The sequence below is a fragment of the Cherax quadricarinatus genome, chromosome 33 (assembly GCF_038502225.1).
Source record: "Cherax quadricarinatus isolate ZL_2023a chromosome 33, ASM3850222v1, whole genome shotgun sequence".
Classification (NCBI taxonomy): domain Eukaryota; kingdom Metazoa; phylum Arthropoda; class Malacostraca; order Decapoda; family Parastacidae; genus Cherax; species Cherax quadricarinatus.
The window spans coordinates 25,825,096-25,851,780 of NC_091324.1; the positions used below are offsets into that span (position 1 = coordinate 25,825,096).

The following is a 26,685-nucleotide window of genomic DNA, read 5'->3' on the forward strand; positions in this document are numbered from 1 at the left end:
TGTGTATGTACTTTCCCCAAAACAGATGACACTTTAAACTTTCACTGTCTCTCATATATGTGAAAGGGGGGTTTGGGACATACAGCAGGCATATGTGAGCGTTTTTTGATAGGAGGAGGGGAGATGAATTTTTTTGGGATTTTATTTTTTTTTGGGGAGGGAACGGGGTAATATTTTTAAGGGGATTTTACTCGGCAGACTTGAATCCGGGAGGTGGGAAGTGCAATGCCTGCACTTGAAAAGAGGGTTTGAGAAATCTGCTGTTTGGGGTGAATTTGAACTGCAGATCTGTGTACCTCTGCAAAAACGGGATTATGTGTAAAATGATGGGGGAAAGGGTTTTGGGAGGGGTGTTTCAAAATGGGGAGCAGTAAATTTTAGCCTAGACATGACAGAATGGGTTTATGCAGGGGGGTGTGCACAAAAAAAAATCCCCCATGCAAGGGCTTTTGGGAAACAGCTAATCTCTGATTTTGGGCCTTGATGAAAATATGCCCAAATTTTGGGCGGGGGGTTTTTATAGTTTCACTGGTGCCATTTAAAAATCCAAAGACATACTAGTGAAACAGAGATGTTTTTTTTAGTCTTTTTCGAACGGGGCCAAAATGGGGGTTCCCCAAAGAGCAGAAATTTTTAAATTTCTCATTTTTCGTGAATGTTTAGCTTTGGTTATACAGGTTCATCCAATTTACAACCAGTTCAGCTAAAAAAACCCGGGTCCTAAGTCTAAATAGACGTAAGTCTAACCTTTATTTAATGAAATCAACATCACTTTTTTGTAATGATTTTATTTTATTGTTTTTTTTTGGTGTTTCTTTTTTTATTTTAATTTTTTATGCTGTTAGTACGGGGTATTTTAAAATGTAAGGTTTGGGAAAAAATGTGTACAACACACAGTTGTTTATTTCAGAAATTTGGCATAAAAAACACGGGCCCCAAGTCGTTTTGGTCTTAATCGAAGGTCGCAAGTCGGATAGTAGGTGTACCTTTTAGTTCCCAAAAGAGTAAAACTTTCTTTTTTTTCCCTTTTTTGAGTGCTGATGAATTAAAAATGGAGGGCAAGTGTTATTATAGTTCTCATAGTTGAATGGGCAGTTTTTGCATTCAATTGATAGAATGGAAAGAATACTACATAAACCCAAGAATCAGGCTTAACCCTCACGGGAGTTATCCCAAAATAGGCTTCAAATTGAGCAAAATTAAAGATGCATACAGTGCTTCCGGGGCCTCTAACTCCATGCTTGAAAGTTTACATCAAATTTTGCATTTTGGAGTTATTACTTTGAAAAAAATTTTTTTACCATTTTTTAAAATATTATTTTTTAACCCTTTCGGGATTCAGGCCCGGGATCTGAAATTTTGTCCACAGGGTCAAAAAATTTTTTTAAAAAAAAAAAAAAATCCCCCCATGAAATAGTAATCTTTTCTGGGGTAACAGAGCAAAGAGTAAAAATTTGATGGAAAATTGACAAACTTACACTCACAAATTTTTCCCGGCCAGCTTATATTTACACATTGGCTTTTTGGGACACTTTGACTTTTTTTGGCCAATTACATTATTCCAGTCAACCAAATTTTATTATTTTGCTAGTAAATTTATTTTTATCAATTGAAACAAGAAAGCCCAGTCAACTGTTTTAACAACCCAATAAAGGGGATTGCAAATTGGTAATTTTCCACTTCACAAAAGTTCAAAATTTTCCCAAACTTCAAATAGAGTGCAGAATAAAAAAATACAGGCATTCCGGGCACAAAAATAACATTTTCCTTTTTAGTTACATTTTTTTAGGCTTTACAGATTAATTCCATTTGATTTTTAACTCACAATGAATTTTTATTCGCCCCAAAACTAAAGATTTACTGTTATAAAATTGTAATAAATGTAAAAATAATATCAGTGCATTTTAAAACATTTTCAGACCCAAATTTGGGACGTTTTTGGGACGCGGGAATATCATTTTTTACTTTGCACCATCGCAAAAATCAACTTTTTGCAAACTCTGTGCTAAATTTCAAGTCTTTTTCAGTACTAAAAAAAACCAAAATCATCTCTATTTCTGTAACAAAATTTTCGCTCTATGAAATGAGACCAAAAAACCCATGAACACAACTGTAAAAAATACAAAAAAGCCCCCACAAAATCACCGCTTTAACCCAAAAAAATACGGTTGCATTTTTTTCCCTCATTATGCGGGATTTGTTTTAGGGGTGCAATTACCAAAATTCTTTAATTTCTCAATCTACATAAAATTTACCGCCACAGCTTATTTGGCAAAAGCTGAGCATGGCGTGGTTCTATGGCTTGGACCCTGGCTTCAAAGCTGTAGAATAGGGGATCCCTAAAGGGGTTAAAACCCGCGACACCAACGGGATTTAATTGAAGGGTCATGATAGTGAAAGAGTTAAGGAAAAATTTCCTTCACTAACCAGAATTTTGGTCGGGGCAGCGGTTATTCTTGTTGCTGTGCAACCCCTTTTTTTAAGCCTCCCTAAAATTTTAAAAAAAATAAGAGTAAAAATTTTTTTATTTATTACCTAATTCGGGACTAAAAAAAAAAACATTGAAAATGGACTGTTAATGAAATACCATTTTCCCCTTTTCTCTGAGCAAACACATACAGAGTACAATTTTTCACCATTAACTAATACACACTTTTTTTTTTCTTTACTATATAAATATCCAAAATTAGGTTGAAAACGCCCATGCATTGAAATTACATGCATCATTACCACATATCCTACACCCCAAGAGCAACAAGAAAATTTTCCTTTCCCCTTTTGTTTAAGTATTGCCATTTATACTATAAATTTCAATGCAAGTACTAGATCCACATTTTTTCTTAACTTCCTAAACCATCCTTATTCCTCTGAAATCTTTTTTTCCCGTTTTTTCCCCACCTTGGATAATAATTCCAAATACATTTTTACTTAGTACAGACAACAGATTTAGCCCTTTTATTATTCTTACTCCAGAGAAATTGTCCCTTTTTGTTTAAAAGGGTTATGCATTTTCCCCAATTTCGTACTTTTCCATTTTTTCCTGTACATATTAAATACACTGGCCATTTAAAAAACAGGATAAAAGCCATTTTTCAGCTTTTCCCCAATCTTAATGACATCCACCCCAGCTGCTTCCCCTTTTTCAACCTGCCTCCCCCTCACCCACTTCCTCCATGTGCGTATCAAGTCCCCCTTTACATCATCAATTAGAAACAATATTCTTATCTTAACCCCTTTTCCAAACTACTTATTATTTTTTATGATTACTATTAGCTTTATGCATACTGTAATTTTTAAATTAAATTATCATAAAAGCCCCCAATTAAAAAACTGAAGCTAACCCAATAAAATAAGCAGAAAAATTTGGGAAGGAAAATTTGTAAAGCACTTTTCCCAGATGCAGATGTGTGTTATTCCAAATGCATTTTTTTTTAGGTAGCCTGAAATTTAATGAATACCAGCAACAAAATGATTATGGAACAATGATTAGAGAAAAGGGGGTTGAAAGGAATAAAGTGAGCTAAGGCAGTAACTAAGAGGGGCCCTGAAAAGAAAGACGGACTAGAACTGAAAAAGGGAAAAAAGGGGATGAGGAAGAAGGATAGGGAAGCAGCTAGGAAGATGAAATTGAAAGGGACTAAAGAGAGAAATGATACATTAGGAGGGGAAAAATTGGAAATCTTTAATATTTAACAATTCAAACAAGTAGATCCATACCTTTCTTTCATAAATCTCCATTGGGAAATTATTATTAGTGCCTGTGATATAAGGGGCTTGAAGGAAAACTAAGTTTCATGGGGAACGTAATTTGATATTTTTAAAAAAAAAATATAGTGGTTATAAAAAAATTTTTTTTGGGAAAAATTTTGGGGAAGGTGTGTAAAGGAAGAAAGCTAAAAAGTGCTCACAAAAGGAAAGGATGAGGGTGACAAACAAGTTAGGTAATGAGAGAATGGATATCAGATTGGAGGGAGAAAGAGAAACGAGTGTTCAGATATTAAAAAAGGGACTTTTTAATAGATGGATATATGAAAGATGACATGAACCACAGAATTAAAGGGGAAAAAGGGAGTGGAGGCATCTTTGGAGAAAAAAAAAACGTTATAAAGGAGGCAAAGAGGTAAATGTATGAGAGATAGTGGTACCAATGCTTTTATGTTGGGGGAAATTGGTTGTGAATGTTTCAAAGGAGGCTGGGGGCAGTGGAGATTTTCCATGTCGGGAGGGCAATTGGGGGTTAAATATTAGAGAGAATTAAAGCTCGGAGATTGGGGAGGGGGGTTTCCCTAAAAGAATTATCCGGGAGGGCTAATGGGGGATTGTTGAGGGGTTCTGAATAAAGAGAATGGAAAAAATTTGAGATGATTTGCAGGGCATAAATTTGAGTGGAAGAATGTGGGTAAGGCTTATGGACTTTCAGCGGGGCATGGGGGAGCACGCAAGACAGGAGGAGTTTTAGGAAATTTTTTTTAATGACAGGGGCATGCTGTTGGAGGGAGCAAGGTAATATGTGGGGAAGGTATTTAGGAAATAGGTTAGTCAGATTTAAGTCCGGGGTGAAAGACAGTGCCTACACCTGAAGGGGGGGGTGGGGATATTTAGTTTTGAATTTTAGTATCAGCACCCCCTGGCAAGACAGTGATGAGGAAATGATGGAGAAAATTTTTTTTTGGGGTCACCCTACCCCCCGGGGAGACAGCCTTGTTGAAATTTTAATTAATTGGGATTGCGGGAGGTTTTTGGGAAACTGCTTTTTATGTAGAAAAGGCAGATAGGGAAATAAAAACATTTTACTTTTAATTCAAGAGTCATTTGCTAAGGCAGGGTCCCCCAAAATAAAAAAAATTTCACCAAAATTCACTTAATTCTCTTTCCCGAAAGTATGCGGGCATCACAATCAGAGTCCCCCAAACTGCAAAAAATCCCTACCCTTACTTAGAGACAGGCATTCTCTTCCTCCCCAAAATTTAATCTTGGCCTGAATCATAAGTTTGGCAAGAAAATGAGGAAAATATGATTCATGGCAAAAGTAGTGCTTTTCACTGTAAACAGATGAATTAAAACTGTTTCAATATTGATGGACCATAGTGGTTTTGGCTAAGATTGTAGGAATATTATCAGGCTAACCCTGGCCTGCTGCTATATGTTGCATTATTTACACATCCATAATAATTTAAATAAGCAATAAATTATTACTGTAAAAACACAGTTAAAATATGCAAATCGTATCTTGCAGCTAGGTTGTAAATTAAACTCAAATTTACAAATTGTAAACACAACAAATACAACTTAGTACTACACTTCAACAGATGTGCCTGAAAAAGGCATAAACAAAGAGTGGCTAGTTAGTAACGTAAAAATTTAATATTAAAGATTAATGGCTGAAAAATAGCATACATACTCAAAATCTTGGGGATGCTGGTATTTGACAGCACTCCAGGACCTGTAAAAAAAAAAAAAAGGAAAGACCTTATACAGAGCAAACAGTTACTCTGCACCCCTGCTATAACTACTCTAACTCTACTTACTCTTCCCTGCATGTGGAGTAAGATGTGAATAGCCAATCAAAATATTATAAGGAATACTGCACCTTGTTACACCTGCAGTACCTTCTTACTGCTTTCCACAGTTCAATGGCTCAATCATGCACAGCATAAACTGGACAAAATAAAGAGTGAATGAGGTCCTAACTCACTGTATAGCATTTTTCTTCTTCACAGTTTCATGCCTTGGCTGAATGCAGTATGGATCTGTTCCTCCCTGGTTTCCACATGTATAAATAATACAATAAATTTCAGCATTAAACACGCATGGATCATACAGCACTGCTCTACATGGATCAGCATGACCAGAGTATATACTGCCACATAGATGATCACCAAAACATGATCACTGACATACACCTGAATACTATACACAAAGTCCATCCCATCTTTGAGTTCCCATGAAACTTTCTTAACAATGAACATTAACAAGCAATGTGCATACCCAGTCAAATACATAAAACACACAAGCGAGTTCCTTCAGCATAAAAAGAACAAAAAATGAGTAGTACGAGATGGATGGAGGGGGTAAAAGAGGTTTTGTGTGCAAGGGGCTTGGACATACAGCAGGCACGTGTGAACATGTTAGATAGGAGTGAATGGAGATGAATGGTTTTTGGGACTTGACTTGAGGAATTCAGAGAAACTGATCAGCCGGACTTGAGTCCTGGAGGTAAGAAGTACAATGCCTGCACTTTAAAGGAGGGGTTTGGGATATTGGCTGTGTGGAATGACATCTAAATTCTTGCATCTAAGCATCTCTGCAAAGACAGTGATCATGTGAATGATGGTGAAAGTGTTTCTTTCTTTTTTGGGTCACCCTGCCTCGGTGAGAGATGGCCGACATGTTGGAAAAAAAAAAAGTGTAGTCTGTAACAGTATTTATGATAAAGCACTAATTAGAAAAAATAGAAAAATAATTCATGTCCATCACTAACACATGTGGGTCATTCAGCACAAGGCATTATGGAGGCTTGATCCTCCATCTGCTGAGCACTTCCTATTATAACTTAAGGGGCCACTACATAGGCATATTCACAAATTAGGGAAAAAAAAAAAGATCATTTTGCTAAATCATATGGAAAAAGCTTCCATATAATAGTGTATGCAATAGAAATACTCCCTTAGTATATGTTAGATACTAGAAAGTCTTCCAGTTATTTAATACTGTACTGTATTTTAAAGACGATTTACTAGCAAGTCAACTCTAGCAAGTCAACTGTAAGTGAATCTTAAAGACTTTTTTAACTTACGGTTCTTCTTCGTCTTTTCGTTTGTCAGGTTCCTCATCTGCATTTCGAACCCCAACCAACTCCACCACAGTATCATACCGAGACTGGAACACAAATGTGACACGGACTCCAACATAAAGGGCCTTCGCCTGAGATGTCCATCCTGAATACTGTCATTAAAAAAAATACAAATACATAAAATAAAAAATAAAATAAAATAAAATTTACTGAGGTTTGAAAAAAAACTATATTAACATGCAGATCAGACCTAACACCAAATTTTACATGTAGCAGGCTTGACCTTGTTACATTGTCAAGTATCAGTGCCAAAAACAAAATTATTCTGTTCATTTTACATTCTGCTACTCTGCATAGGTAAGAAATATGGATTTTCCAAATACTACAAGATACTTAAAAATGATTCCTTAAAATATCAGTCGTTCTTCTTATCCTTAATATAAATAACCAGCACCTAGATAAAAGCTCCCAAGAGCATTAATAAATGCACAAATTTTTACTATACCATATTTGTTATACCTTTTAATCCTTTCAGTAGCCATCACATAGAACTACATCACTGAGGTCAGGGTCCTTCCTGTAGTTCTATGTCATGAGCTCAGCTCACTTAGATAAAATGTGAGTGGTAAATTCTGGCTTAGATAGGAGTGAAATGGGTCTGTGTGGTGAGTGTGCACAGTATATAAAAAAAATCTCATCTACTCAATACATGATGGAAAAAGGGAAACTCTGGCTGTGTGTATGGCTTAAAATAGTAGTTATGAGGTGTTTTCTTGGATGGTTTATGGTCTGTTTCTTGGTAGCATTAGAAAGAATGGAAGACAATATTGAAATAAAGATGATTTTGGTTGGTTTCAGGACCAGAAGCAGTTTGAAACTGAGCTCAAATTAACAGAAATATTCGGTGTAGGGTGGCCATGCCCGCCCTCAGGAATTTTTCCTGAGGGCGGGCATGACCACCCTACACCGAATATTTCTGTTAATTTGAGCGCAGTTTGAAACTGAGCTCAAATTAACAGAAATATTCGGTGTAGGGTGGCCATGCCCGCCCTCAGGAATTTTTCCTGCGGGCGGGCATGGCCACCCTACACCGATTCAATTACTGGGCAATGTTAACAATATCCAAGCATTCCTGGTTATATTTTATCACAAAAATTGAGTAAATATTCTATTTTTGTGTGATTATGAATTCAAATCTGAAGGCAAGTGTAATATGAGAGGCCTGGGGATGTGATTAATGAAGAGAGGAACTGTTTTATTGCCAGAAATGTCTACAATGTTCATTTTGGACTTTTTAAATAGTATTTTTTTAATTTTGAGTAAAATTGGCCAAATTACTGAATGGGCAATTTCTCATAATCAATAGAATGGAAGGCATACTAGTGAAATACTTTAGAGTTTGGTTGATTGTAGTAACAGAACTCTTAAAATATACCTCAAGTCAGCAAAATCGCAGATGCGTAATTTGCGCTGAGAGGGATGGGAATATTTGTACAGTTTGGAGGGGCATTTGAAATGTAGTATTTATGCACCTATGGCAAGAGTGATAGTGTGAATGATGGTGAAATGTTTCTTTTTAGGATCACCCTACCACAGTGGAAGACAGTGCTAAAACAAAAATAAAACACTACATACATACATAAATATATGTATCTAAACAGCATCTCTGTTAAGCTATTACTGTATTTCATGATTTTATTCTTACAGTAGATATGTTCCTGTATAGCGTTTTGCCATCTTTTTCAAATGCTTGGAACTTCTGCAGAAGTGATTTTCCATCAATCCTCCAGATTGGAGGATGCTCCATCATATCCATATCCTTTTTTGCCATTACAAAATCACCGCTCTGAAATTAATGATAAAATGTTACAAAATACCCAGTCAAGAAAATTCATGTGTACACATTTGAATGAGTGTTATTTTGTACATATAGTAACTCCTGATCATTAACCAACATTACAGTCTTAAAACTCCCAGTGAAACTGAATTGTGGATCTCACGGAGATTTTAAAAAATTAATAAACTTCATTTTTGAGTCGATTCAGTCAACACCGGTATTACATAAATGTATTACAGCTATGTCAATACTATGTGATTACCTCAAAAAAGATAGTAACAAATGTTAAGAAAAGGTAAAAAGATTGCATCTTGCAATTCCTGAAGAAATACAAAACACTTACAGCAGGAATTGACCAATTACAGAAAGTAATTTTCTTCACTAAAGATTTATAATTTTGCACATTCACCAGTCAGAGTTTTATAATAGTACTTCATTTACATCTACAGAAATTAAAAGGTTATATTATCATGCTCACTAACTTGATACACTTACCTGCAGTACATATTTTACCATTACCTCATTCATGCCTAACCTTAAGGAAGCACAAAAACCAGAGAGAACAAGCATGACCAATATTCTTTTAGGTTAGGCTATTCAAGGCACAGGGTAAAACCAGTGTGGCTTACAGTTAGGATATGTTATTCAGGTCACCAGGTCACCAGTGACCCGGTGGCTTAACACACGGACGGTCCGGGTTTGATTCCCTGTGGGTGGAAATATTTCGACACATTTCCTGTTCATCTAGCAGCAAATAGGTGCCTGGGTGTTAGTCGACTGGTGTGGGTCGCATCCTGGGGGACAAGATTGAAGACCCCAATGGAAATAATTTAGACAGTCCTCGATGACGCACTGACTTTCTTGGGTTATCCTGGGTGGCTAACCCTCTGGGGTTAAAAATCCAAACAAAATCTTATCTTACCTTGGCTAATTCATGTAGTACAAGAGCCATGACCATTATGAAATGCCAAACAAACATACGAAATCATGGCAGATTCAAGCAACATGCTTATCATGTCTGACATAAGTAGAATGGCACGAGTGGTACATTACACATGATATGACTGACATATCTCCATGGCGAAGTGGAGAAGAATCCTTCCTCTGCCACGTGTCATAAGAGGCAACTAAAATGCCAGGAGCAAGGGGCTAGTAACCCCTTCTCCTGTATAAATTACTAACGTAAAAAGAAAACTTTTTTTTTTGTGTCACCCTGTCTTGGTAGGAGAAGGCCAGTGTTAAAAGAAAAACACATATACAACCTCTCCTCACTTAGCAACATACTCATTTATGACAGATTCTGACCTGTATTTATACCTAAATAATGTGTATTAGTCGATTTCCTCAATTCTGTTATTTCAACATACACTGGAACTTCGTTTTTCCTATGCCCTAGTTGATATGTAAAACTATAGTTATTCGCTATAAAATATATTTTTTGTTAATATCTCCCAAAAGAAATAATGTAAATCCAATTAATCCATTCCAGACATTTCTGGTATATTTTTAAATAAACATTTAAAAATATAACTGAAATGTTATAAATGGTGCAAAGGTGACATTAAAACAATATCAAAGATGTTGACACAAACCTACTACCATTATAGTATGCTCCTCACTCAGCGACGAATTCGTTTAACAGCGTGGTCTTAGGAATGGAACTCCATCGTTAAGTGAGGAGAGGCTGTAGTACTTTATTACTGTGATGTGATCTTCAGCTATTAAAAAAAAAAAAGTAAAACTCTGTTGACTCCATGTACATACTTATTTCATAAATAAATCTTGGCCCATCTACAGCTCTCGCTGAATCCCAAAGGGGTACTTGGGACCATAATTATGGATTTAATTCTCCTTGTTGCAACATTCATCACCCATGCTTCACACCCATACAAGAGCATTAGTACAACTATACTCTCATACATTCCCCTCTTTGCTTTCATGGACAAAGTTCTTTGTCTCCAGAGATGCCTAAGTGCACCACTCACCTTTTTCCCCTCATCCATTCTATGATTCACCTCATCCTTCATAGACCCATCTGAAGGAGTGTTAATTTTGCAGTTTTATAACTGTAGGGTAAGCACATCTCTGGCAAGACAGTGATGGAGTGAATGATGAAAGTTTTTCTTTTTCGATCCACCCTGCCTTGGTGGGAGACGACTGATGTGTTAATAAAAAAAAATTCCAGTACAACTTTTCAGAAGCTGGTTTTAGTATTAACCACAATAAACTACAAAAAACCTTAAACAATGTAATAACAGCAAGACAGACATTAAAAATAAAAGTACATACAACCTTTCTGAGTAAAATTATGGGTTGACTTTACGTAAGTGCAGCCAATACTTAGTACAATATACAGTGTGGGGGCTGTGGTTATATCTCCCCTTCCTCTTATCAACCAATGAGCACGTGTCTTAAATAATTAGTTACTCTAAGCAACTTGTGTTATTCTTTCAATTTTAGGAGTGATCTTGTAGCTTACCTCTGGACTTCTCTGACACACACATTAATTAAAGGCAAGACACCAAATCTTCATTTATTTCAAATTTGGCTTAACATATATTGTAAACAGTTTTTAAGCACTGCACATGTATACACATTTAAAAGGACATTTTTAAAGTTGACTGGTGTAGCATATGGATTTCTCGCTATTTCAATATATTCCAGTCTCATCAACGACAATCTCCAAACCCGTCTGTGTTAGATGGTATTAGTATTAAATTGCGATGTACCTCCTTTGTGTGGTTATTTTTTTCATTCGCCAATCTCTATTATGTGAATCTTATCAACACTATATTCCATCATCCATCTGTCATATCACTTGCTCAGACTATCAAGGCTTCCTGTATTGAAGGGATATTTTTGATATACCTTTGATAAGTTTCGAGTCTTGCTACTCTTGGAGCCCAGCCATGGGCCAGGCTCATCTGGTGCTTGCTTGGTCAACCAGGCTGTTGCTGCTGGAGGTCTGCTGCCCCACACATCCATCACAGCCTGGTTGATCTGGCACCTGGTGAAGATAGTTGTCCAGTTTACTCTAAGACTTCTACACTTGTTCCAGCCATGGTTTTGATATCTTCTGGTAAGATGTTGAATAGTCTGGGCCATGAATATTAATGCAATTTTCCTTTATTGTGCCCACCACACCCCTGCTCCACACTGGGTTTATTTTGCACTTACTCCCATATCTCTCACTCCAGTATGTTATGGTAGTGTGCCAATTTGGGACCAGGCCCTCAAGTACTTAACAGGTTATCAGTTCAATAGTTTATTTTGCATAGGATATTCACCATCTGCAAATGTGTTTACATAATAGAAGTACAGTGCCTGCACTCTGAAGGAGGGGTGTTAATGTTGCAGTTTAAAAACTGTAGTGTAAAGCACCCTTCTGGCAAGACAGTGATGGAGTGAATGATGGTGAAAGTTTTTCTTTTTCGGGCCACACTGCCTTGGTGGGAATCGGCCAGTGTGATAATAAAAAAAAATAATAGTATTTTATCTCTTATAATAAATCTGTGTAGTCAGAAACATCAAAGCAAGCACGAATTCTTGCCACATTACCACTACATGTATTTGCATTTTCCTTTAAGAAAAAATTCATCATCCACTAATAATTTGCATTTTACACAATCTACAGCATTTTTTTTTTTAATATGAATAAATGAAATGTGCCACTCCATCTCCTGTCTAATCAGCTTATTAGATCTGATATGCACACATGAATTTGTTAACTAAAAACTAACCTATTTCCTAGTTGGAAGGCTTTATTCTTAAGGTTTCATCTATTTTTTTTTTTTTTGTCTTACTAGCATTTTAGAAACAATGGGATATTATTCATTTGTCCACAAGTTCCACTTCCTATTTTTTTAATCCAGTATTAATTTTTTTATAACCTTCAGACATATTTAATGCCCTCCATTCAACTGGCTGCAACATCTAATACAGTTTATCAGCCAAATTTTTTCCAGGTGACCCACCAGTACGAAAACATGGCTACAACCCTGTCACCCTTACCAGAATTAAAAAAAAAACAGATTGGGAATTTTATCTAACTTTATTCACCTTTAGAAGGATACAATATTTTCAGTTATGGGATAAAAAACAAAACTTTGTGTTACTGTACTTTATGCTGCAAATTCCAATGATTTTGAACATGATTTGCATTATACTATGCTCATATTTATTTACCACACTACTGATAGATAAACATCAGTAGGGACTATGCACTACCTAGTAATAGGAAACTGAACAAGTGTATTTTTAAATATTAAATAAATATAAAAAAAATAAAATGACTAAAATCTACGACAAACAGTCTAGAAAATTTATTATTTACCTATCAGCCATTTCCCACCAAGACAGGGTGACCGGAAAAAGAAGAACCACTGTCATCGTTATTCACTCCATCACTGTCTTGCCAGAGGCATTCCTACACTCCAGTTAAAAAAAACTGCAACATATCAACACCCCTCCTTCAGAGTGCAGGCACTGTACTTCCCACCTCCAGGAGTCCAGCTAACCAGTTTCCCTGAATTCCTTCATAAATGTTACTCTGTTCACACTCCAACAGCACGCGAAGTCATGAAAACCATTCATCTCCACTCGCTCCTAACACGCTGATGCACGTTTGCTGGAAGTCCAAGCCCCTCACACACAAAACCTTCTTTACCCTCCCCCTCCAACCTTTCCTAGCACAATCCCCTGTCCTGCTTTCTTTCCACTAGATTTATATGCCCTCCAAGTTATTTTATTTTGTTCCTTCCTCTCAAAATGTCTAAACCATCTTAACCTCTACTATGAGCTCTGGGTAATACTTTTAGAAACTCAGCACCTCCTAATCTCCAAGCTATGGATTCTCTGCATTATATTCACACCACATATTACCCTCAGACACATCATCTCCACAGCCTCCAGCCTTCTTGGTGCAACATTCACCACCCATGCTTCACAGCTATATAAGATCGTTGGTACCGCTATATTCTCTCATAATTTCTCCTTTTTGCTTCCATGGAAAATGCTGTCTCCAGACTAGAAAAATGGTCTTTTTTAATTTTTTACACATAACAAATCAATTCGAGGACTGGTCTTACTCAACAAACATCGTATGTCGCTATCAACATCAATGAGCCTGTTTCTGGCTTTACTCTTGATTACTACTAAGGTTGAGAATGCACGTTCACATAAATAAGTTGTTGGAAACGCAACTATGACTTTTGTGACTATCTTGAAAATTTGTGGGTATTTGCCCCTCATCTTAAGCCAAAAGTCAATCGTCTTCACACCTGATTCGTGTAGCATTTTGGCATCACCATCCCGGCGTAACTCCAAGAGCTCTTCTTGAGCTGCGTCTTCTTCCACGACATCAATTTGACATAGGAATGGGCTTTGAACAAGAGAGATGAGCTTGTGAAACTCTGGGACCTCTGGGAAATATCGATCTAATTCCATCTTCAGTTTGCACAAGTGATCACAAATTGAGTCCTTAATTTCACATGGGTCCACCTCAACCTCTTCTGCAAACTGTGCCAGTGTAGGGAAGGCAGCAAAATGGGACCTCTCTACTTTCATCACCCAAAGACCAAGCTTGTCCTTAAAAGCATGAATTTTCTCTGTTGCCTCAATAACATTAATGTCCTGCCCCTGCAGTGCTGTACTCAATGCATTGAGCTTACCAAAAATATCAACTAAGTAGGCTAGCTTCAACATCCATGTTGCATTCTCAAGCTTTGAAATCAGCTCCACCTTCTTCTGCTGCCTCAAGAATTGAGTTACCTCAGCTCGAAGCTCAAACATGCGTTCAAGAACCCTACTTCTTGACAACCAGCACACAGCACTGTGGAGGATGATCACTTCATGTTCTGCTCCCATATCTTGACACAAAAGAGAAAACAAGCATGATTTGAATGGATTAGCTTTAATGTAATTAGTAGTCTTCACAACTGTGTCTAAAACAGTTGTCAAATCTTCAGGTAAGGTTCTTGCATCCAGAACTTCTCGATGCAGAATGCAGTGTAGACCAATTATATTTGGAGCAATGGTGCGCATTAAAACTTGAAACCCTGATGTAGCACCCAACATAGCTGATGCACCATCTGTTGTTACTCCAAATAGTTTCTGCCATGGCAATTTATGCTGATTACCAAAATCTTGCACCTTCTGAAAAATGTTGGCTGCACAGGTGTGCTCCTCAAGGGGTAAACAAAATAAGAAGTCTTCTTTCAGTTCATTCTTATACAGATATCTCACAAATGCCATCAGTTGTGCAACAGAGGCAATATCTGTGCTCTCGAGTTGAATGCTCCATGCTTCAGATGCCTGTATCTCTCCAATAACTTGCTCCTTTATATCCCCTGCCATGTCCATTATGCGTCGTCTCACTGTAGAATTACTCAATGGGATCTTGTCCAATAACCGAGCTTCTCGCTCGCCTAACATATTCCGAACCATTAATTTGGCTGCTGGAATTATCAATTCTTCTGCAATTGTATGTGGTTTCTTTTTCTGCATCAGAAGAAGGGAAACCTCATAACTGGCTTTCAATGCCGAATGACCAGAGATATGAATATTGTCACGGGTGTCTGGTCTTTGCCTTCTGACGCTCTCCTCTTTTAGTTTGAAAAAGGCAACATCTTTGTTTGCCAGTTCAGGATGACAAGCATTCAAATGTCTTTTCAGTTTGCTCGGTTTCATACTTTCTTGTGACAAAATTGACAAGCAGACAACACACTGAGGCTTTGTTATTCCCTTTTGAAAGATGCTAGTGAAGCCAAATTGAATGTACGACTCGATGTAATTACGTTTCTTGCTCATGATTCTGGTGGCCTGAGAAAGAGAAAAAACAATGTTTTCTTCTAAAAATAATATGCCAGTACGATAAATGATACAGAGGAGGGAGGGCAAAAAATGTAGTGAATAATCAATTCTTATTGTGCCAACAAAAAAAAAAATGGAATTTACCCTCTTCTTTTTGTTTAATATAATTCAATGACTCATGTACATAATTAATAGCTTTTTTTGTAGAAAAGAGGACCTCAAGAACGAATATCTATTCTGATGTCATAAACATGGCTGGATGACATCAGAAGCAGCACAGTAATGCAACTTCGCACAACTGCACAATCAAATAAGGATTCTAGGAACTGCAATCCATTAATGTTTACCAAACAGCTGTAAAACAAAATTAACAATCTAACCACTCACGCCCTAAAGATACCAGAAAAAATAACTGTTGTCATCTCAGCACAGGCTACTCTCAACCCCTTGGGAACCCATTCAGAGCCTCCAGCAGGTCTCTCTCTCATCATCGGAGAAACACTGCCTCAAGGCATTTTTTTTTTTTGTAAACACACCTGGAAATGGGAAGTACAATGCCTGCACTCTAAAGGAAGGGTTTTGGGATATTAGCAGTTTGGAGAGATATGTTGTGTATCTTTATACATATATGCTTCTAAACTGTTGTGTTCTGAGCACCTCTGCAAAAACAGTGATTATGTGTGAGTGAGGTGAAAGTGTTGAATGATGATGAAAGTATTTTCTTTTTGGGGATTTTCTTTCTTTTTGGGTCACCCTGCCTCGGTGGGAAACGGCCAACTTGTTGAAGAAAAAAAACAAAAAAATTAGAAAAAATTTCCTTTCATACGATCTAATTCCTATCAAGTGATATTCCATTTCTCTAAAGTCATATTAATAACCTGCAACATACTTCCAACTGAATGACAAATTTCAGACAGTAGGACACATGCACACATCAAGCTGAGTTTGTGTTATAGCTATACAGTAAACTTTAACAGACCTAGAATCAGAGTTGTCATGGGAAGCTAACCACTTATGCACTGAGGCTAGGCTTTTTAAAAAATAAAAAATGAGCCTGACCTGGCACCTAAACTCAAAAAGCTGGTTTGGATACAGAGCTATAGTAATTTAGTTCTAATCTTTTTTATTTGTGTTTTTACAGTAAAAAAGATAACCTAAGTCGTGCTATCACAGCTCGCATTTTCAAAATTCCGAAATTTAATTTTTTTTTTCAACTGCAGCGTGACATTACCCTCAGGGCATACCAAAGCAAATTCATTTCTATTGGTGGCAAGCATTCCATTTAAGGGGCACCACAGCAGGCCAACCAGAGACCCCCACCATGTACTGGACAACTCCATTGTTTTAGCGCTGCAGGGGAGGATGTGAAGGAGGGTGAGGGGATGCAAACAGCCTCTCACGCAGGGTCATTGTATCTGGACATAAACTGTACCATTTTAGCTCAGTGCACATCACTCAGTTTTTCTTTCCATCATGTCTGGATACTTTTCATGGCATACAAAGAAAGTGAAAATGGCACTGGTGAAGAAAGGGAAAAAAATCATTAAATAATTTGAAGCGAACGAGATGCATAAAAGTGGTGCACACATCCTGCAGATGAACTCCCCTATCAAATCATATACCAAAATCAACAATAAATTCTGTCTGGAGATTTCCAGCAGTGGACAGTCAAATCAGGAAATTGTTGAATAGGAAAGAGATTGCCAGGCGAGAGATTTGAAGATGTGCAGCCAGATGACATCAATAAACTCTTGGAAGATGATCAGGAACCAACTGCAGAGGTAATGTTGTAGGAAATAAACTCCTAGATGCAGAGAACAGAAGACAATGAGAATGAAGATCTTGAGTCTCAATAACCAATGATGACACTGCAAGAAATTTGCAAGTCACAGAAAACTGTTGGTAAACTCAGACTTCTTTGTTGAAGAGGACCATGACTCATTGTGGAGAATTCTAAAGTGTGCTCTGGAGTAGGGAGATGAGCCTTTTCATCTGCTGTATAAAGAGCTGTGGGATAAAACAAACCAGCTGCATATATTAGAGTTACTGATGATTACACTGCAACAACAACCTGAAGAACCTTCAACATCACATGGTCTCCAACCATCAACCTTTGGGCCAGAATGGCCACAGCCACCCTCTCCACCCCAAGATGTTAAGTATTCCCAAACCAACTGGAAGGTAACAAATCCAGGACTGTACAGAATGAATTTAATCACTTTTAAGCTTATGTTTATGTTTTTGGAACTTTACGAGCTGTTTTAATGAAGAAGGCACAATTCAGTGAAGGGACTTGGGAAATCAATTAGGTTTCACAACTGTACTTTCCTGGAGGTGGGAAGTACAATGCCTGCACTCTTAACCCTTTGAGGGTCGACAGGCCCTCTCCGAAACTCGTTCTCAGGGTCGGCCAAATTTAAAAAAAAAAAAAATTATTTTCTCTTATGAAAAGATAGAGAATCTTTTCCCGATCATAACGACACCAAAAGTTTGAAATTTGATAGAAAACTTACGGAATTATGCTCTCGCAAAGTTAGCGGTCTCGGCGATGTTTACGGATCGGCGATTTTGCCCACTTTGAGCCCCATTTTCGGCCAATTTCACTGTACTAGTCGACAAAAAACATGAATATTTCGCTAGAACTCCATTTTTTCTATCGAATGGGTACAAGAAACCACCCATTTATAAATTCAACTATCCAGTACAGTGGTCAGAATTTAGCAATTTTGCCAATTTCACACAAATTTCAAAAGATGCCAATTTCGGAATAGGGTCCAGAATAAACAAGAAAGACATTCCTGGCACTAAAATGACATTTCCTCTAGTCATTAGTCACGTCTCAAGGCCCCTCTTATATTCTTTTGCTTTCCACTTTGAATTTTTATTCTCACAAAAAATATAAGATTTACTGTTATGCAGACTACTGCATTAGTGTAAAAAATGGTATAAATATTATTGGTGCACTTGTGAAAGAATATTAGACTCACCAGTTGACATGTATTGCACGCTTGGCACGATTTGTTTACTTTTGAAGTTTGGTAAAAATCGAACATTTCTGCTACTTTGAGCTCAATTTCAAGGCACCTTTCATTGTAAAACCAGTCAAAATCATCTCAATTTCAGTAATATGTCTTCCATTCTATAAAATGAGACCAAGAAAACTAGAATACAACAATAAATACCATACGAAAATACACTGCAAAGTCGCTGATTTATTAAAAAAAAATGGAAAAAGTTTTTTTTTCTCATTATGCACTGTGTGCTGCAGGATTTTTTTTAGACTGTGCACACTGACCACATAGACCCATTCTTTCATATGAAGGCCTACCAGTTTTCTCCCACTAGATTTGAGGTCGCTAGAATTTATGAGTACTAGTACGTCAAAAACCCCTACGCGTAAGACGTACTAGTACGACGAAAACCCTCAAAGGGTTAAGGAAGGGTGGAGATAAGTGCAGTTTCGAGGGGCATCTAAACTGTAGTATAAGCATGCCTTTGGCAAGACAGTGATAGAATGATAGTGAAAATGTTTCTTCTTTTTTTAATCACCCTACCTCGGTGTGTTAAAAAAAAAAAATAGCTACATGTATTCTTTCTTAGCTACATGTATTCTTTCTTTTAACTGTCTAAACCTCACTAGAATTCAGGTATTTCAGAGATGCTCATCCACAAAATTAGATTGAAAAAAGTTTTTTCAGGAATTGAGAAAAAAAAAAAATGTGGGTTTTCTGGAGGTCTGAGGAATGCAACCCAATTTTTCCCATAGGATTTTCAGTCCATAAGCCATGAAAATCATTGGTAACGCATCTTTCAGGACCATGCACAAATTATCAATATCCGTTGTATTTTTAAAAAAGTGCTGTACTGTTGATGTACATATTAAAACTGTGCAGAATAATTCAGATTCAAGTAAATCATTAATGAATTGTAGATCAATGGTATAAATACTGAATATTTACATATAAGCAAAACAGTACAGCACTGCAAGGTAGAGCATAAAATGAAAATGCACTTCTTACAAATGTGAAAAAGTCAGTGAAGTATTTGTACTGACAGTATAGAATTAATTTTTAAACATAATTAAATGCCAGATACAAGTCTGTACTGACACCAGTGTTTTATGACACCGATGAATAAAGTGTTACCATGTATGCTTTATAGTGCTTACTAGTCCTCAGCTTTACCCCTAAGAATCCTATTATAGACCTGACAGACTTGTGAGGCGTTTCTTAATTATGAATCAGCAGCAGCGGCGACGGCAGCAGCGGTAGCGGCAGCAACAGCAGCGGCAGCAGCAGCAGCAGCGGCGGCGGCAGCAGCGGCGGCAGCAGCAGCGGCGGCGGCAGCAGTGGCGGCGGCAGCAGCGGCGGCGGCGGCGGCAGCAGCGGCAGCAGCAGCGGCGGCGGCAGCAGCGGTGGCAGCGGCAGTGGCAGCAGCGGCGGCGGCGGCAGCAGCAGCAGTGGCGGCGGCAGCAGCAGCGGTGGCGGCAGCAGCAGTGGCGGCAGCAGCAGTGGCGGCGGCAGCAGCGGTGGCGGCGGCAGCAGCAGCGGCGGCAGCAACAGCGGTGGCGGCAGCAGCAGCGGTGGCGGCGGTGGCGGCGGCAGCAGCTGCTGCTGCCACTACTAGATGAGCTCACGTGACAATTTAAATCTCTCACTTCTTTTAACTATATTAGCGAAGGTACATCTTTAAGATTAATTACAAAAACGTTACATTACATAAAAAGTAAACGAGAAAAAATCAAAATGAAAAAATGAGCTTTTTCTATAAAAACCTGGGTCTTAAAAAAAAAAACAGATTTCTAAAAACCCATGGGATTTTTAACAACCCCTGCTAGAAAACAATATTAAATCCTCACTTAACCATACAAATATAAACAGACCAGCAGCTGCTGGTATCACAACCACCTGCATTACGTCACAACGAATAACTATTCGTCTTTGTCAGTAATATCATGTCAGATTTAGGATCATGTGTGAAAAAGTGTCTTTCCATATACAACATATATGTATAAAAGAAAACGGGGTAAAAATTCCAGCTTATTTTCATTGCATTACTTCACATTTTAACATTATATTTTAGTTCTAGCTCTTTCTGTATCATTTATTGTACTGGCATATTTCCTGAGAAAAATTACTTTTCCTTTTCTCTTCCCACGCTACCAGAATCACAAGCAAGAAATGCAATTATGTTGAATTCAACAATCGATTTGCCTTCACTAGTGTCTTTTGGAAGGAATAACAAAACCCTTTGTGTTACCTGCTTGTCAACTGTCACAAGAAACTATGAAACCAAGGAAACTGAAGAGGTACAATACCTGAAAACTCACCATCCTGAATTAGCAAACAAAGATATCACCATTTTCAAACTGAAAGAATATCAAAAAGAGGCTAGATGGGGGTGGCACTTTTCATATCACTAACTGGTCATCAATGATCATTCCAGCAGCCAAATCAATGGTTCACATGTGGTGATCAAAACACACAGCAAGCAGATTCCTGCAAACAAATCTCTATTTGCTCAAGCACCTGACAGACCAAAGCATCATGGTGGTGCATAAAACTTGCTCTTGTGATACCCTACTGGGTCTAAATGACAAACCTTGATGGAGAAAATTCACTATCTTGTAAACAATAATAAAATTTTTCTTAAAATTATCCCGCTTTGTTTTTTGAAATTGCTTTACTTTTTAATCTCTCTAGTACATAATTTGATTCCACATTCAACATTTAGAAATGTAAAATTTATTCCTTAGGAGTACAGTACATCCAAGTTTTTTTTTTTTTTTTTTTTTTCAACAAGTCGGCCGTCTCCCACCGAGGCAGGGTGACCCAAAAAAGAAAGAAAATCCCCAAAAAGAAAATACTTTCATCATCATTCAACACTTTCACCACACTCGCACATTATCACTGTTTTTGCAGAGGTGCTCAGAATACAACAGTCTAGAAGCATAAACATATAAAGATACACAACATATCCCTCCAAACTGCCAATATCCCAAACCCCTCCTTTAAAGTGCAGGCATTGTACTTCCCATTTCCAGGACTCAAGTCCGACTATATGAAAATAACCGGTTTCCCTGAATCCCTTCACTAAATATTACCCTGCTCACACTCCAACAGATCGTCAGGTCCCAAGTACCATTCGTCTCCATTCACTCCTATCTAACACGCTCACGCACGCTTGCTGGAAGTCCAAGCCCCTTACCCACAAAACCTCCTTTACCCCCTCTCTCCAACCCTTTCGAGGACGACCCCTACCCCGCCTTCCTTCCCCTATAGATTTATATGCTTTCCATGTCATTCTACTGTGATCCATTCTCTCTAAATGACCAAACCACCTCAACAACCCCTCTTCTGCCCTCTGACTAATACTTTTATTAACTCCACACCTTCTCCTAATTTCCACACTCCGAATTTTCTGCATAATATTTACACCACACATTGCCCTTAAACAGGACATCTCCGCTGCCTCCAACCGTCTCCTCGCTGCTGCATTTACCACCCAAGCTTCACACCCATATAAGAGTGTTGGTACTACTATACTTTCATACATTCCCTTCTTTGCCTCCATAGATAACGTTTTTTGACTCCACATATACCTCAACGCACCACTCACCTTTTTTCCCTCATCAATTCTATGATTAACCTCATCCTTCATAAATCCATCCGCCGACACGTCAACTCCCAAGTATCTGAAAACATTCACTTCTTCCATACTCCTCCTCCCCAATTTGATATCCAATTTTTCTTTATCTAAATCATTTGACACCCTCATCACCTTACTCTTTTCTATGTTCACTTTCAACTTTCTACCTTTACACACATTCCCAAACTCATCCACTAACCTTTGCAATTTTTCTTTAGAATCTCCCATAAGCACAGTATCATCAGCAAAAAGTAACTGTGTCAATTCCCATTTTGAATTTGATTCCCCATAATTTAATCCCACCCCTCTCCCAAACACCCTAGCATTTACTTCCTTTACAACCCCATCTATAAATATATTAAACAACCATGGTGACATTACACATCCCTGTCTAAGACCTACTTTTACCGGGAAGTAGTCTCCCTCTCTTCTACACACCCTAACCTGAGCCTCACTATCCTCATAAAAACTCTTTACAGCATTTAATAACTTACCACCTATTCCATATACTTGCAACATCTGCCACATTGCTCCTCTATCCACTCTATCATATGCCTTTTCTAAATCCATAAATGCAATAAAAACTTCCCTATCTTTATCTAAATACTGTTCACATATATGCTTCAATGTAAACACCTGATCTACACATCCCCTACCCACTCTAAAACCTCCTTGCTCATCCGCAATCCTACATTCTGTCTTACCTCTAATTCTTTCAATTATAACCCTACCGTACACTTTTCCTGGTATACTCAGTAAGCTTATTCCTCTATAATTTTTACAGTCTCTTTTGTCCCCTTTCCCTTTATATAAAGGGACTATACATGCTCTCTGCCAATCCCTAGGTACCTTCCCCTCTTTCATACATTTATTAAACAAAAGTACCAACCACTCCAACACTATATCCCCCCCTGCTTTTAACATTTCTGTCATGATCCCATCAGTTCCAGCTGCTTTACCCCCTTTCATTTTACGTAATGCCTCACGTACCTCCCCCACACTTACATTCTGCTCTTCTTCACTCCTAAAAGATGGTATACCTCCCTGACCAGTGCATGAAATTACTGCCTCTGTTTCTTCCTTAACATTTAAAAGTTCCTCAAAATATTCTCGCCATCTACCCAATACCTCCATCTCCCCATCTACTAACTCCCCTACTCTGTTTTTAACTGACAAATTCAGAGTATGGTATCTAAAATCTGCATGTGCCAGAAAAATAATTCCATGCAAGTACTTCAAACACCAAAAGGTGTAAGATTCATACAATGCCTTTATGGCTAACCCCTAGTTTAAAATTCACTCGATACTAATAATGTAGTACATTATTTTATTTTAACAGCCACAAGATGATCTTTATCACTGAAAAAATGTGCCCACAGTTGTACATCCCATCCTATCCACCAGATAACATTTTTTGCAAAAAATTAAGAAATTAAAGAAAACTAGTATGATGTATTATTACTGAGATGAAGTGTTACATAAGCCCTCAGGCAGCATGAATAAACTGTTGATGCAAGCAAATCAAGGACCGTGGAGATGACCTATCAGAGCTCACCAGTGGCCCTGAAGGAGGCATATAATGAAAGGCAAATTATCATAATGGCTGTGGAAATTAAACACTCCATTTGTCAACGAGGAGAGGGAGTGAAAGACAGCCAACATTATATATGGACCAAGAACTGTAGAAGACAGACTGAGCAGTGAAATTGAGGACACTAGCTGGATTTGCCAAAAACAAACTGATCACATGCCTTCCTCCCTCATATTAATGCAAGTACAGGTATTACAATAAGCTTGTTATTATGTGTACATAATTACTGGATCAAGTTCAGCAAAAACAAACATGATCTAAGTTTCCATAATACATACCCAAGGAAAAGGTACAGTAATTAGGATCAGGCATATTCTATGAGCTGTAAATTACCATGAAACAAATACAGTATGTCCAAAATTCACTATCCATTTTACATATACATTTATTATAAACTGTAATAAGAAATTAGTCATAAGATTTAGCTGCACACTGTTTAAATTTATTTACAAGTGCAGTAGTGTATTTTCAACAAGTATGTAAAGATTAGGTTTAAATGTATCCATAAAACATAGTAGTTTAGAGATTTAGGAAGCAATGACTGTCACTCATTTTAAATTACTGGCCAACTTTAATCATTCTCTGTATTTAACAAAAAATAAATTCTAAGCATGCCACACAATAGGCCTTCTTTACACACACACACACCTTAGCATTTATTAAAAAATAAATTCTATGGCTCTCACAGTGGACATTCAGACAGGACTGAAAATTTGAAATGTAGACCAAGAAACTTTAGCATTTTTGAACAATATCAAGCAATCATATTTTTTCTAACTGCACACAATTTCTACAGCAAGCTCTAACCCTAACTAGTATATATATTTTAAACACCATGCATACTCTACACTAATATACAGAATAATACAAAGGGACACACATGAACACAATAAAAGTATTATAAAAATCATTTAGTTCTTATAAAGCATGCAAGTTGTAATATGAACTTTTGGCTTGAGATGAGTTTTATTATAAAAATACCATAACTTGACATACAGATCCCATTTGACTTATAAATTCCATAAGAAATTTAGTTTAGGGGGATTACATTACACAAACTGAGAATGACTTACTGTACTATGTCAGTTAATACATGCGTCCATGGCAAAGAGTGTAAGACTCAGCTGAAAAAGCAGCTGCATGGCTTAATTAGAAGGTCATTTACTTACCTCTTTTAACTGTAACTCTACATTCTGCCTTTTTATTACTAACCTTGAACTGAGATTCAACCATTTCAAGTTGTTCAGCTGTAAGCTGAGGCCCCTCTGGCAGCCGGATTGCCTGGTGTTGGCGCTGGACTCGACCACTGGCATAGTTGTAGGCAGAGCTCAGCTTGGATGATGATTTCTTATCATCCGTCTATGAGCACGTGAATTTAATCAATCAGTTTTAAGAAAATTGTTCCAAATTAAACATCTCCAATCTTGAGCCAACAGATCTTCATATTACCAACACTTTTACAACATGCAGATAAAAACCTAGTGAACTTACACTTGAAACTGTGTTGTCTCCGCCACCATCACTGCCACCACCACCGGCACCACCACCACCACCGGCACCACCACCGGCACCACCACCGGCACCACCGCCGGCACCACCACCGCTCCCGCCGCCACCACCAACGCTGCCACCAAGGCCACCACCGCCGCCGCCGCCGCCACCACTACTGACTACTGTTGTGTTCTGATATGATGGGGGTCTACCACGCCTCTTAGGAGGGTTGATTGGAGTGCCACCAGAGGTGGAAGAGAGTTTCTCAGCATTACTAGAAGAATCATCTTTGCTGGAATTGCTATCATGCGCTCGCTTCACTCCACCTCTGCCCGAGCCACCTCGACCTGGCGAAATGAATACGCCTTAGGAAAAAGGCAAAAGCAAGGTAAGTTACTTTTCAAAACATGAACAGCCATAAAAATATAAAAGTAACTCAATTAACAAAATCCAACATGCATACCCTAAGATAAAAATAATAAGAGAAGTATTAAAATTTCTTCAATGCAACATCACAATCAATATAAACAATCAACTTCAGGGTAAACAGCAGTTACAAAATTCTCTCTCCATGCAATAACAGTTTGCATTGCCAAAAAGCTTAAATTCTCAAAACTATCAACAGCAACTACTATATATTACCCTTCCCTGGTTCATTAGTGCAAACCACACTAAAAAAAAAAAATAAAAAATTGGTAAAACACAAACTCACGGAAAAAAAAAAGTATTCAGGCATTCCAGTAGTCAATCTCGCTGTTGTGAGATTGACTACAAGTGTTTTCGCAAATACGAACTATATTTTTATTTTTTTACATGAACGCTGCTGTGTTCCATTAAGGTAAGGGTGATCCCCAAAAAGGAAACATTCATCATTCATCCAAATGATGTCTTGCAAGTTTGCTAACATCACAAAGCAGATGACCCTCCGAACTATCTCCTACCTTTTACCACTCTTCATCAGCCTAACCTACCCCTCTCCATCCTCACTGGAATGACCAAGCCACCTCAATAACCCTTGTTCAGCCCTCTTGAATTACACCCTTGGTGACCTCACATTGGTTTTAATTTCTATGCTCTTAATTTTTCTTCTTCAACACTTCAGCCGTCTCCCACCGAGCCAGGGAGACCCAAAAAAGAAACGCTTTCACTATCATTCACACATAATTGATGTCTTTGCAGAGTGGCCCGGATATGACAGTTTAGACGTCGCTCCAAATTCTCTGCATGATATTCATACCAGACATTGCTATAAAATATGGTATCACTGCCTCTATCTTCCTCCTTTTTGTATAATTTGAAACCCATGCTTCACACCCATATAAAAATGTTGGAACCATTATACTCCAGCATGTTCCTTTTTTCCTCTATAGATAAGCTAGTTTTTTCCACCAATTCCTCAACGCATCATCTACCAATTCCCCCCTAACTCATCTATTCTATAGTTCACTATATCTATTCTATACTTCGCAATCTCTCTTCTATGGTTCACTACATCTTTCATATCTTTCATGGACC

General features: G+C 37.8%; 1 protein-coding gene across 12 annotated transcripts in view; it reads right to left on the reverse strand.

The window, feature by feature from the left end:
• Positions 1-5,352: 5,352 nt before the first annotated feature.
• Positions 5,353-26,685, reverse strand: part of LOC128693958 (protein FAM200C) — a 58,644-nt gene continuing 37,311 nt past the window's right edge. For 3 of the 12 annotated variants that reach the window (XM_053783894.2, XM_053783896.2, XM_053783895.2), the window contains exons 6-8: positions 25,171-25,535; positions 24,892-25,038; positions 10,992-15,449 (exon numbers count right to left, since the gene is read on the reverse strand). In XM_053783894.2, the coding sequence (XP_053639869.2) occupies positions 13,674-15,449; positions 24,892-25,038; positions 25,171-25,535 (2,288 nt within the window). In that variant the 3' untranslated portion in view covers positions 10,992-13,673. Of the gene's footprint in view, positions 5,444-6,796; positions 6,946-8,498; positions 8,640-10,988; positions 15,450-24,891; positions 25,039-25,170; positions 25,536-26,685 lie in introns of those variants that run through there. The other 9 variants (XM_053783889.2, XM_053783890.2, XM_053783891.2 and 6 more) reach the window with 7 other exon arrangements.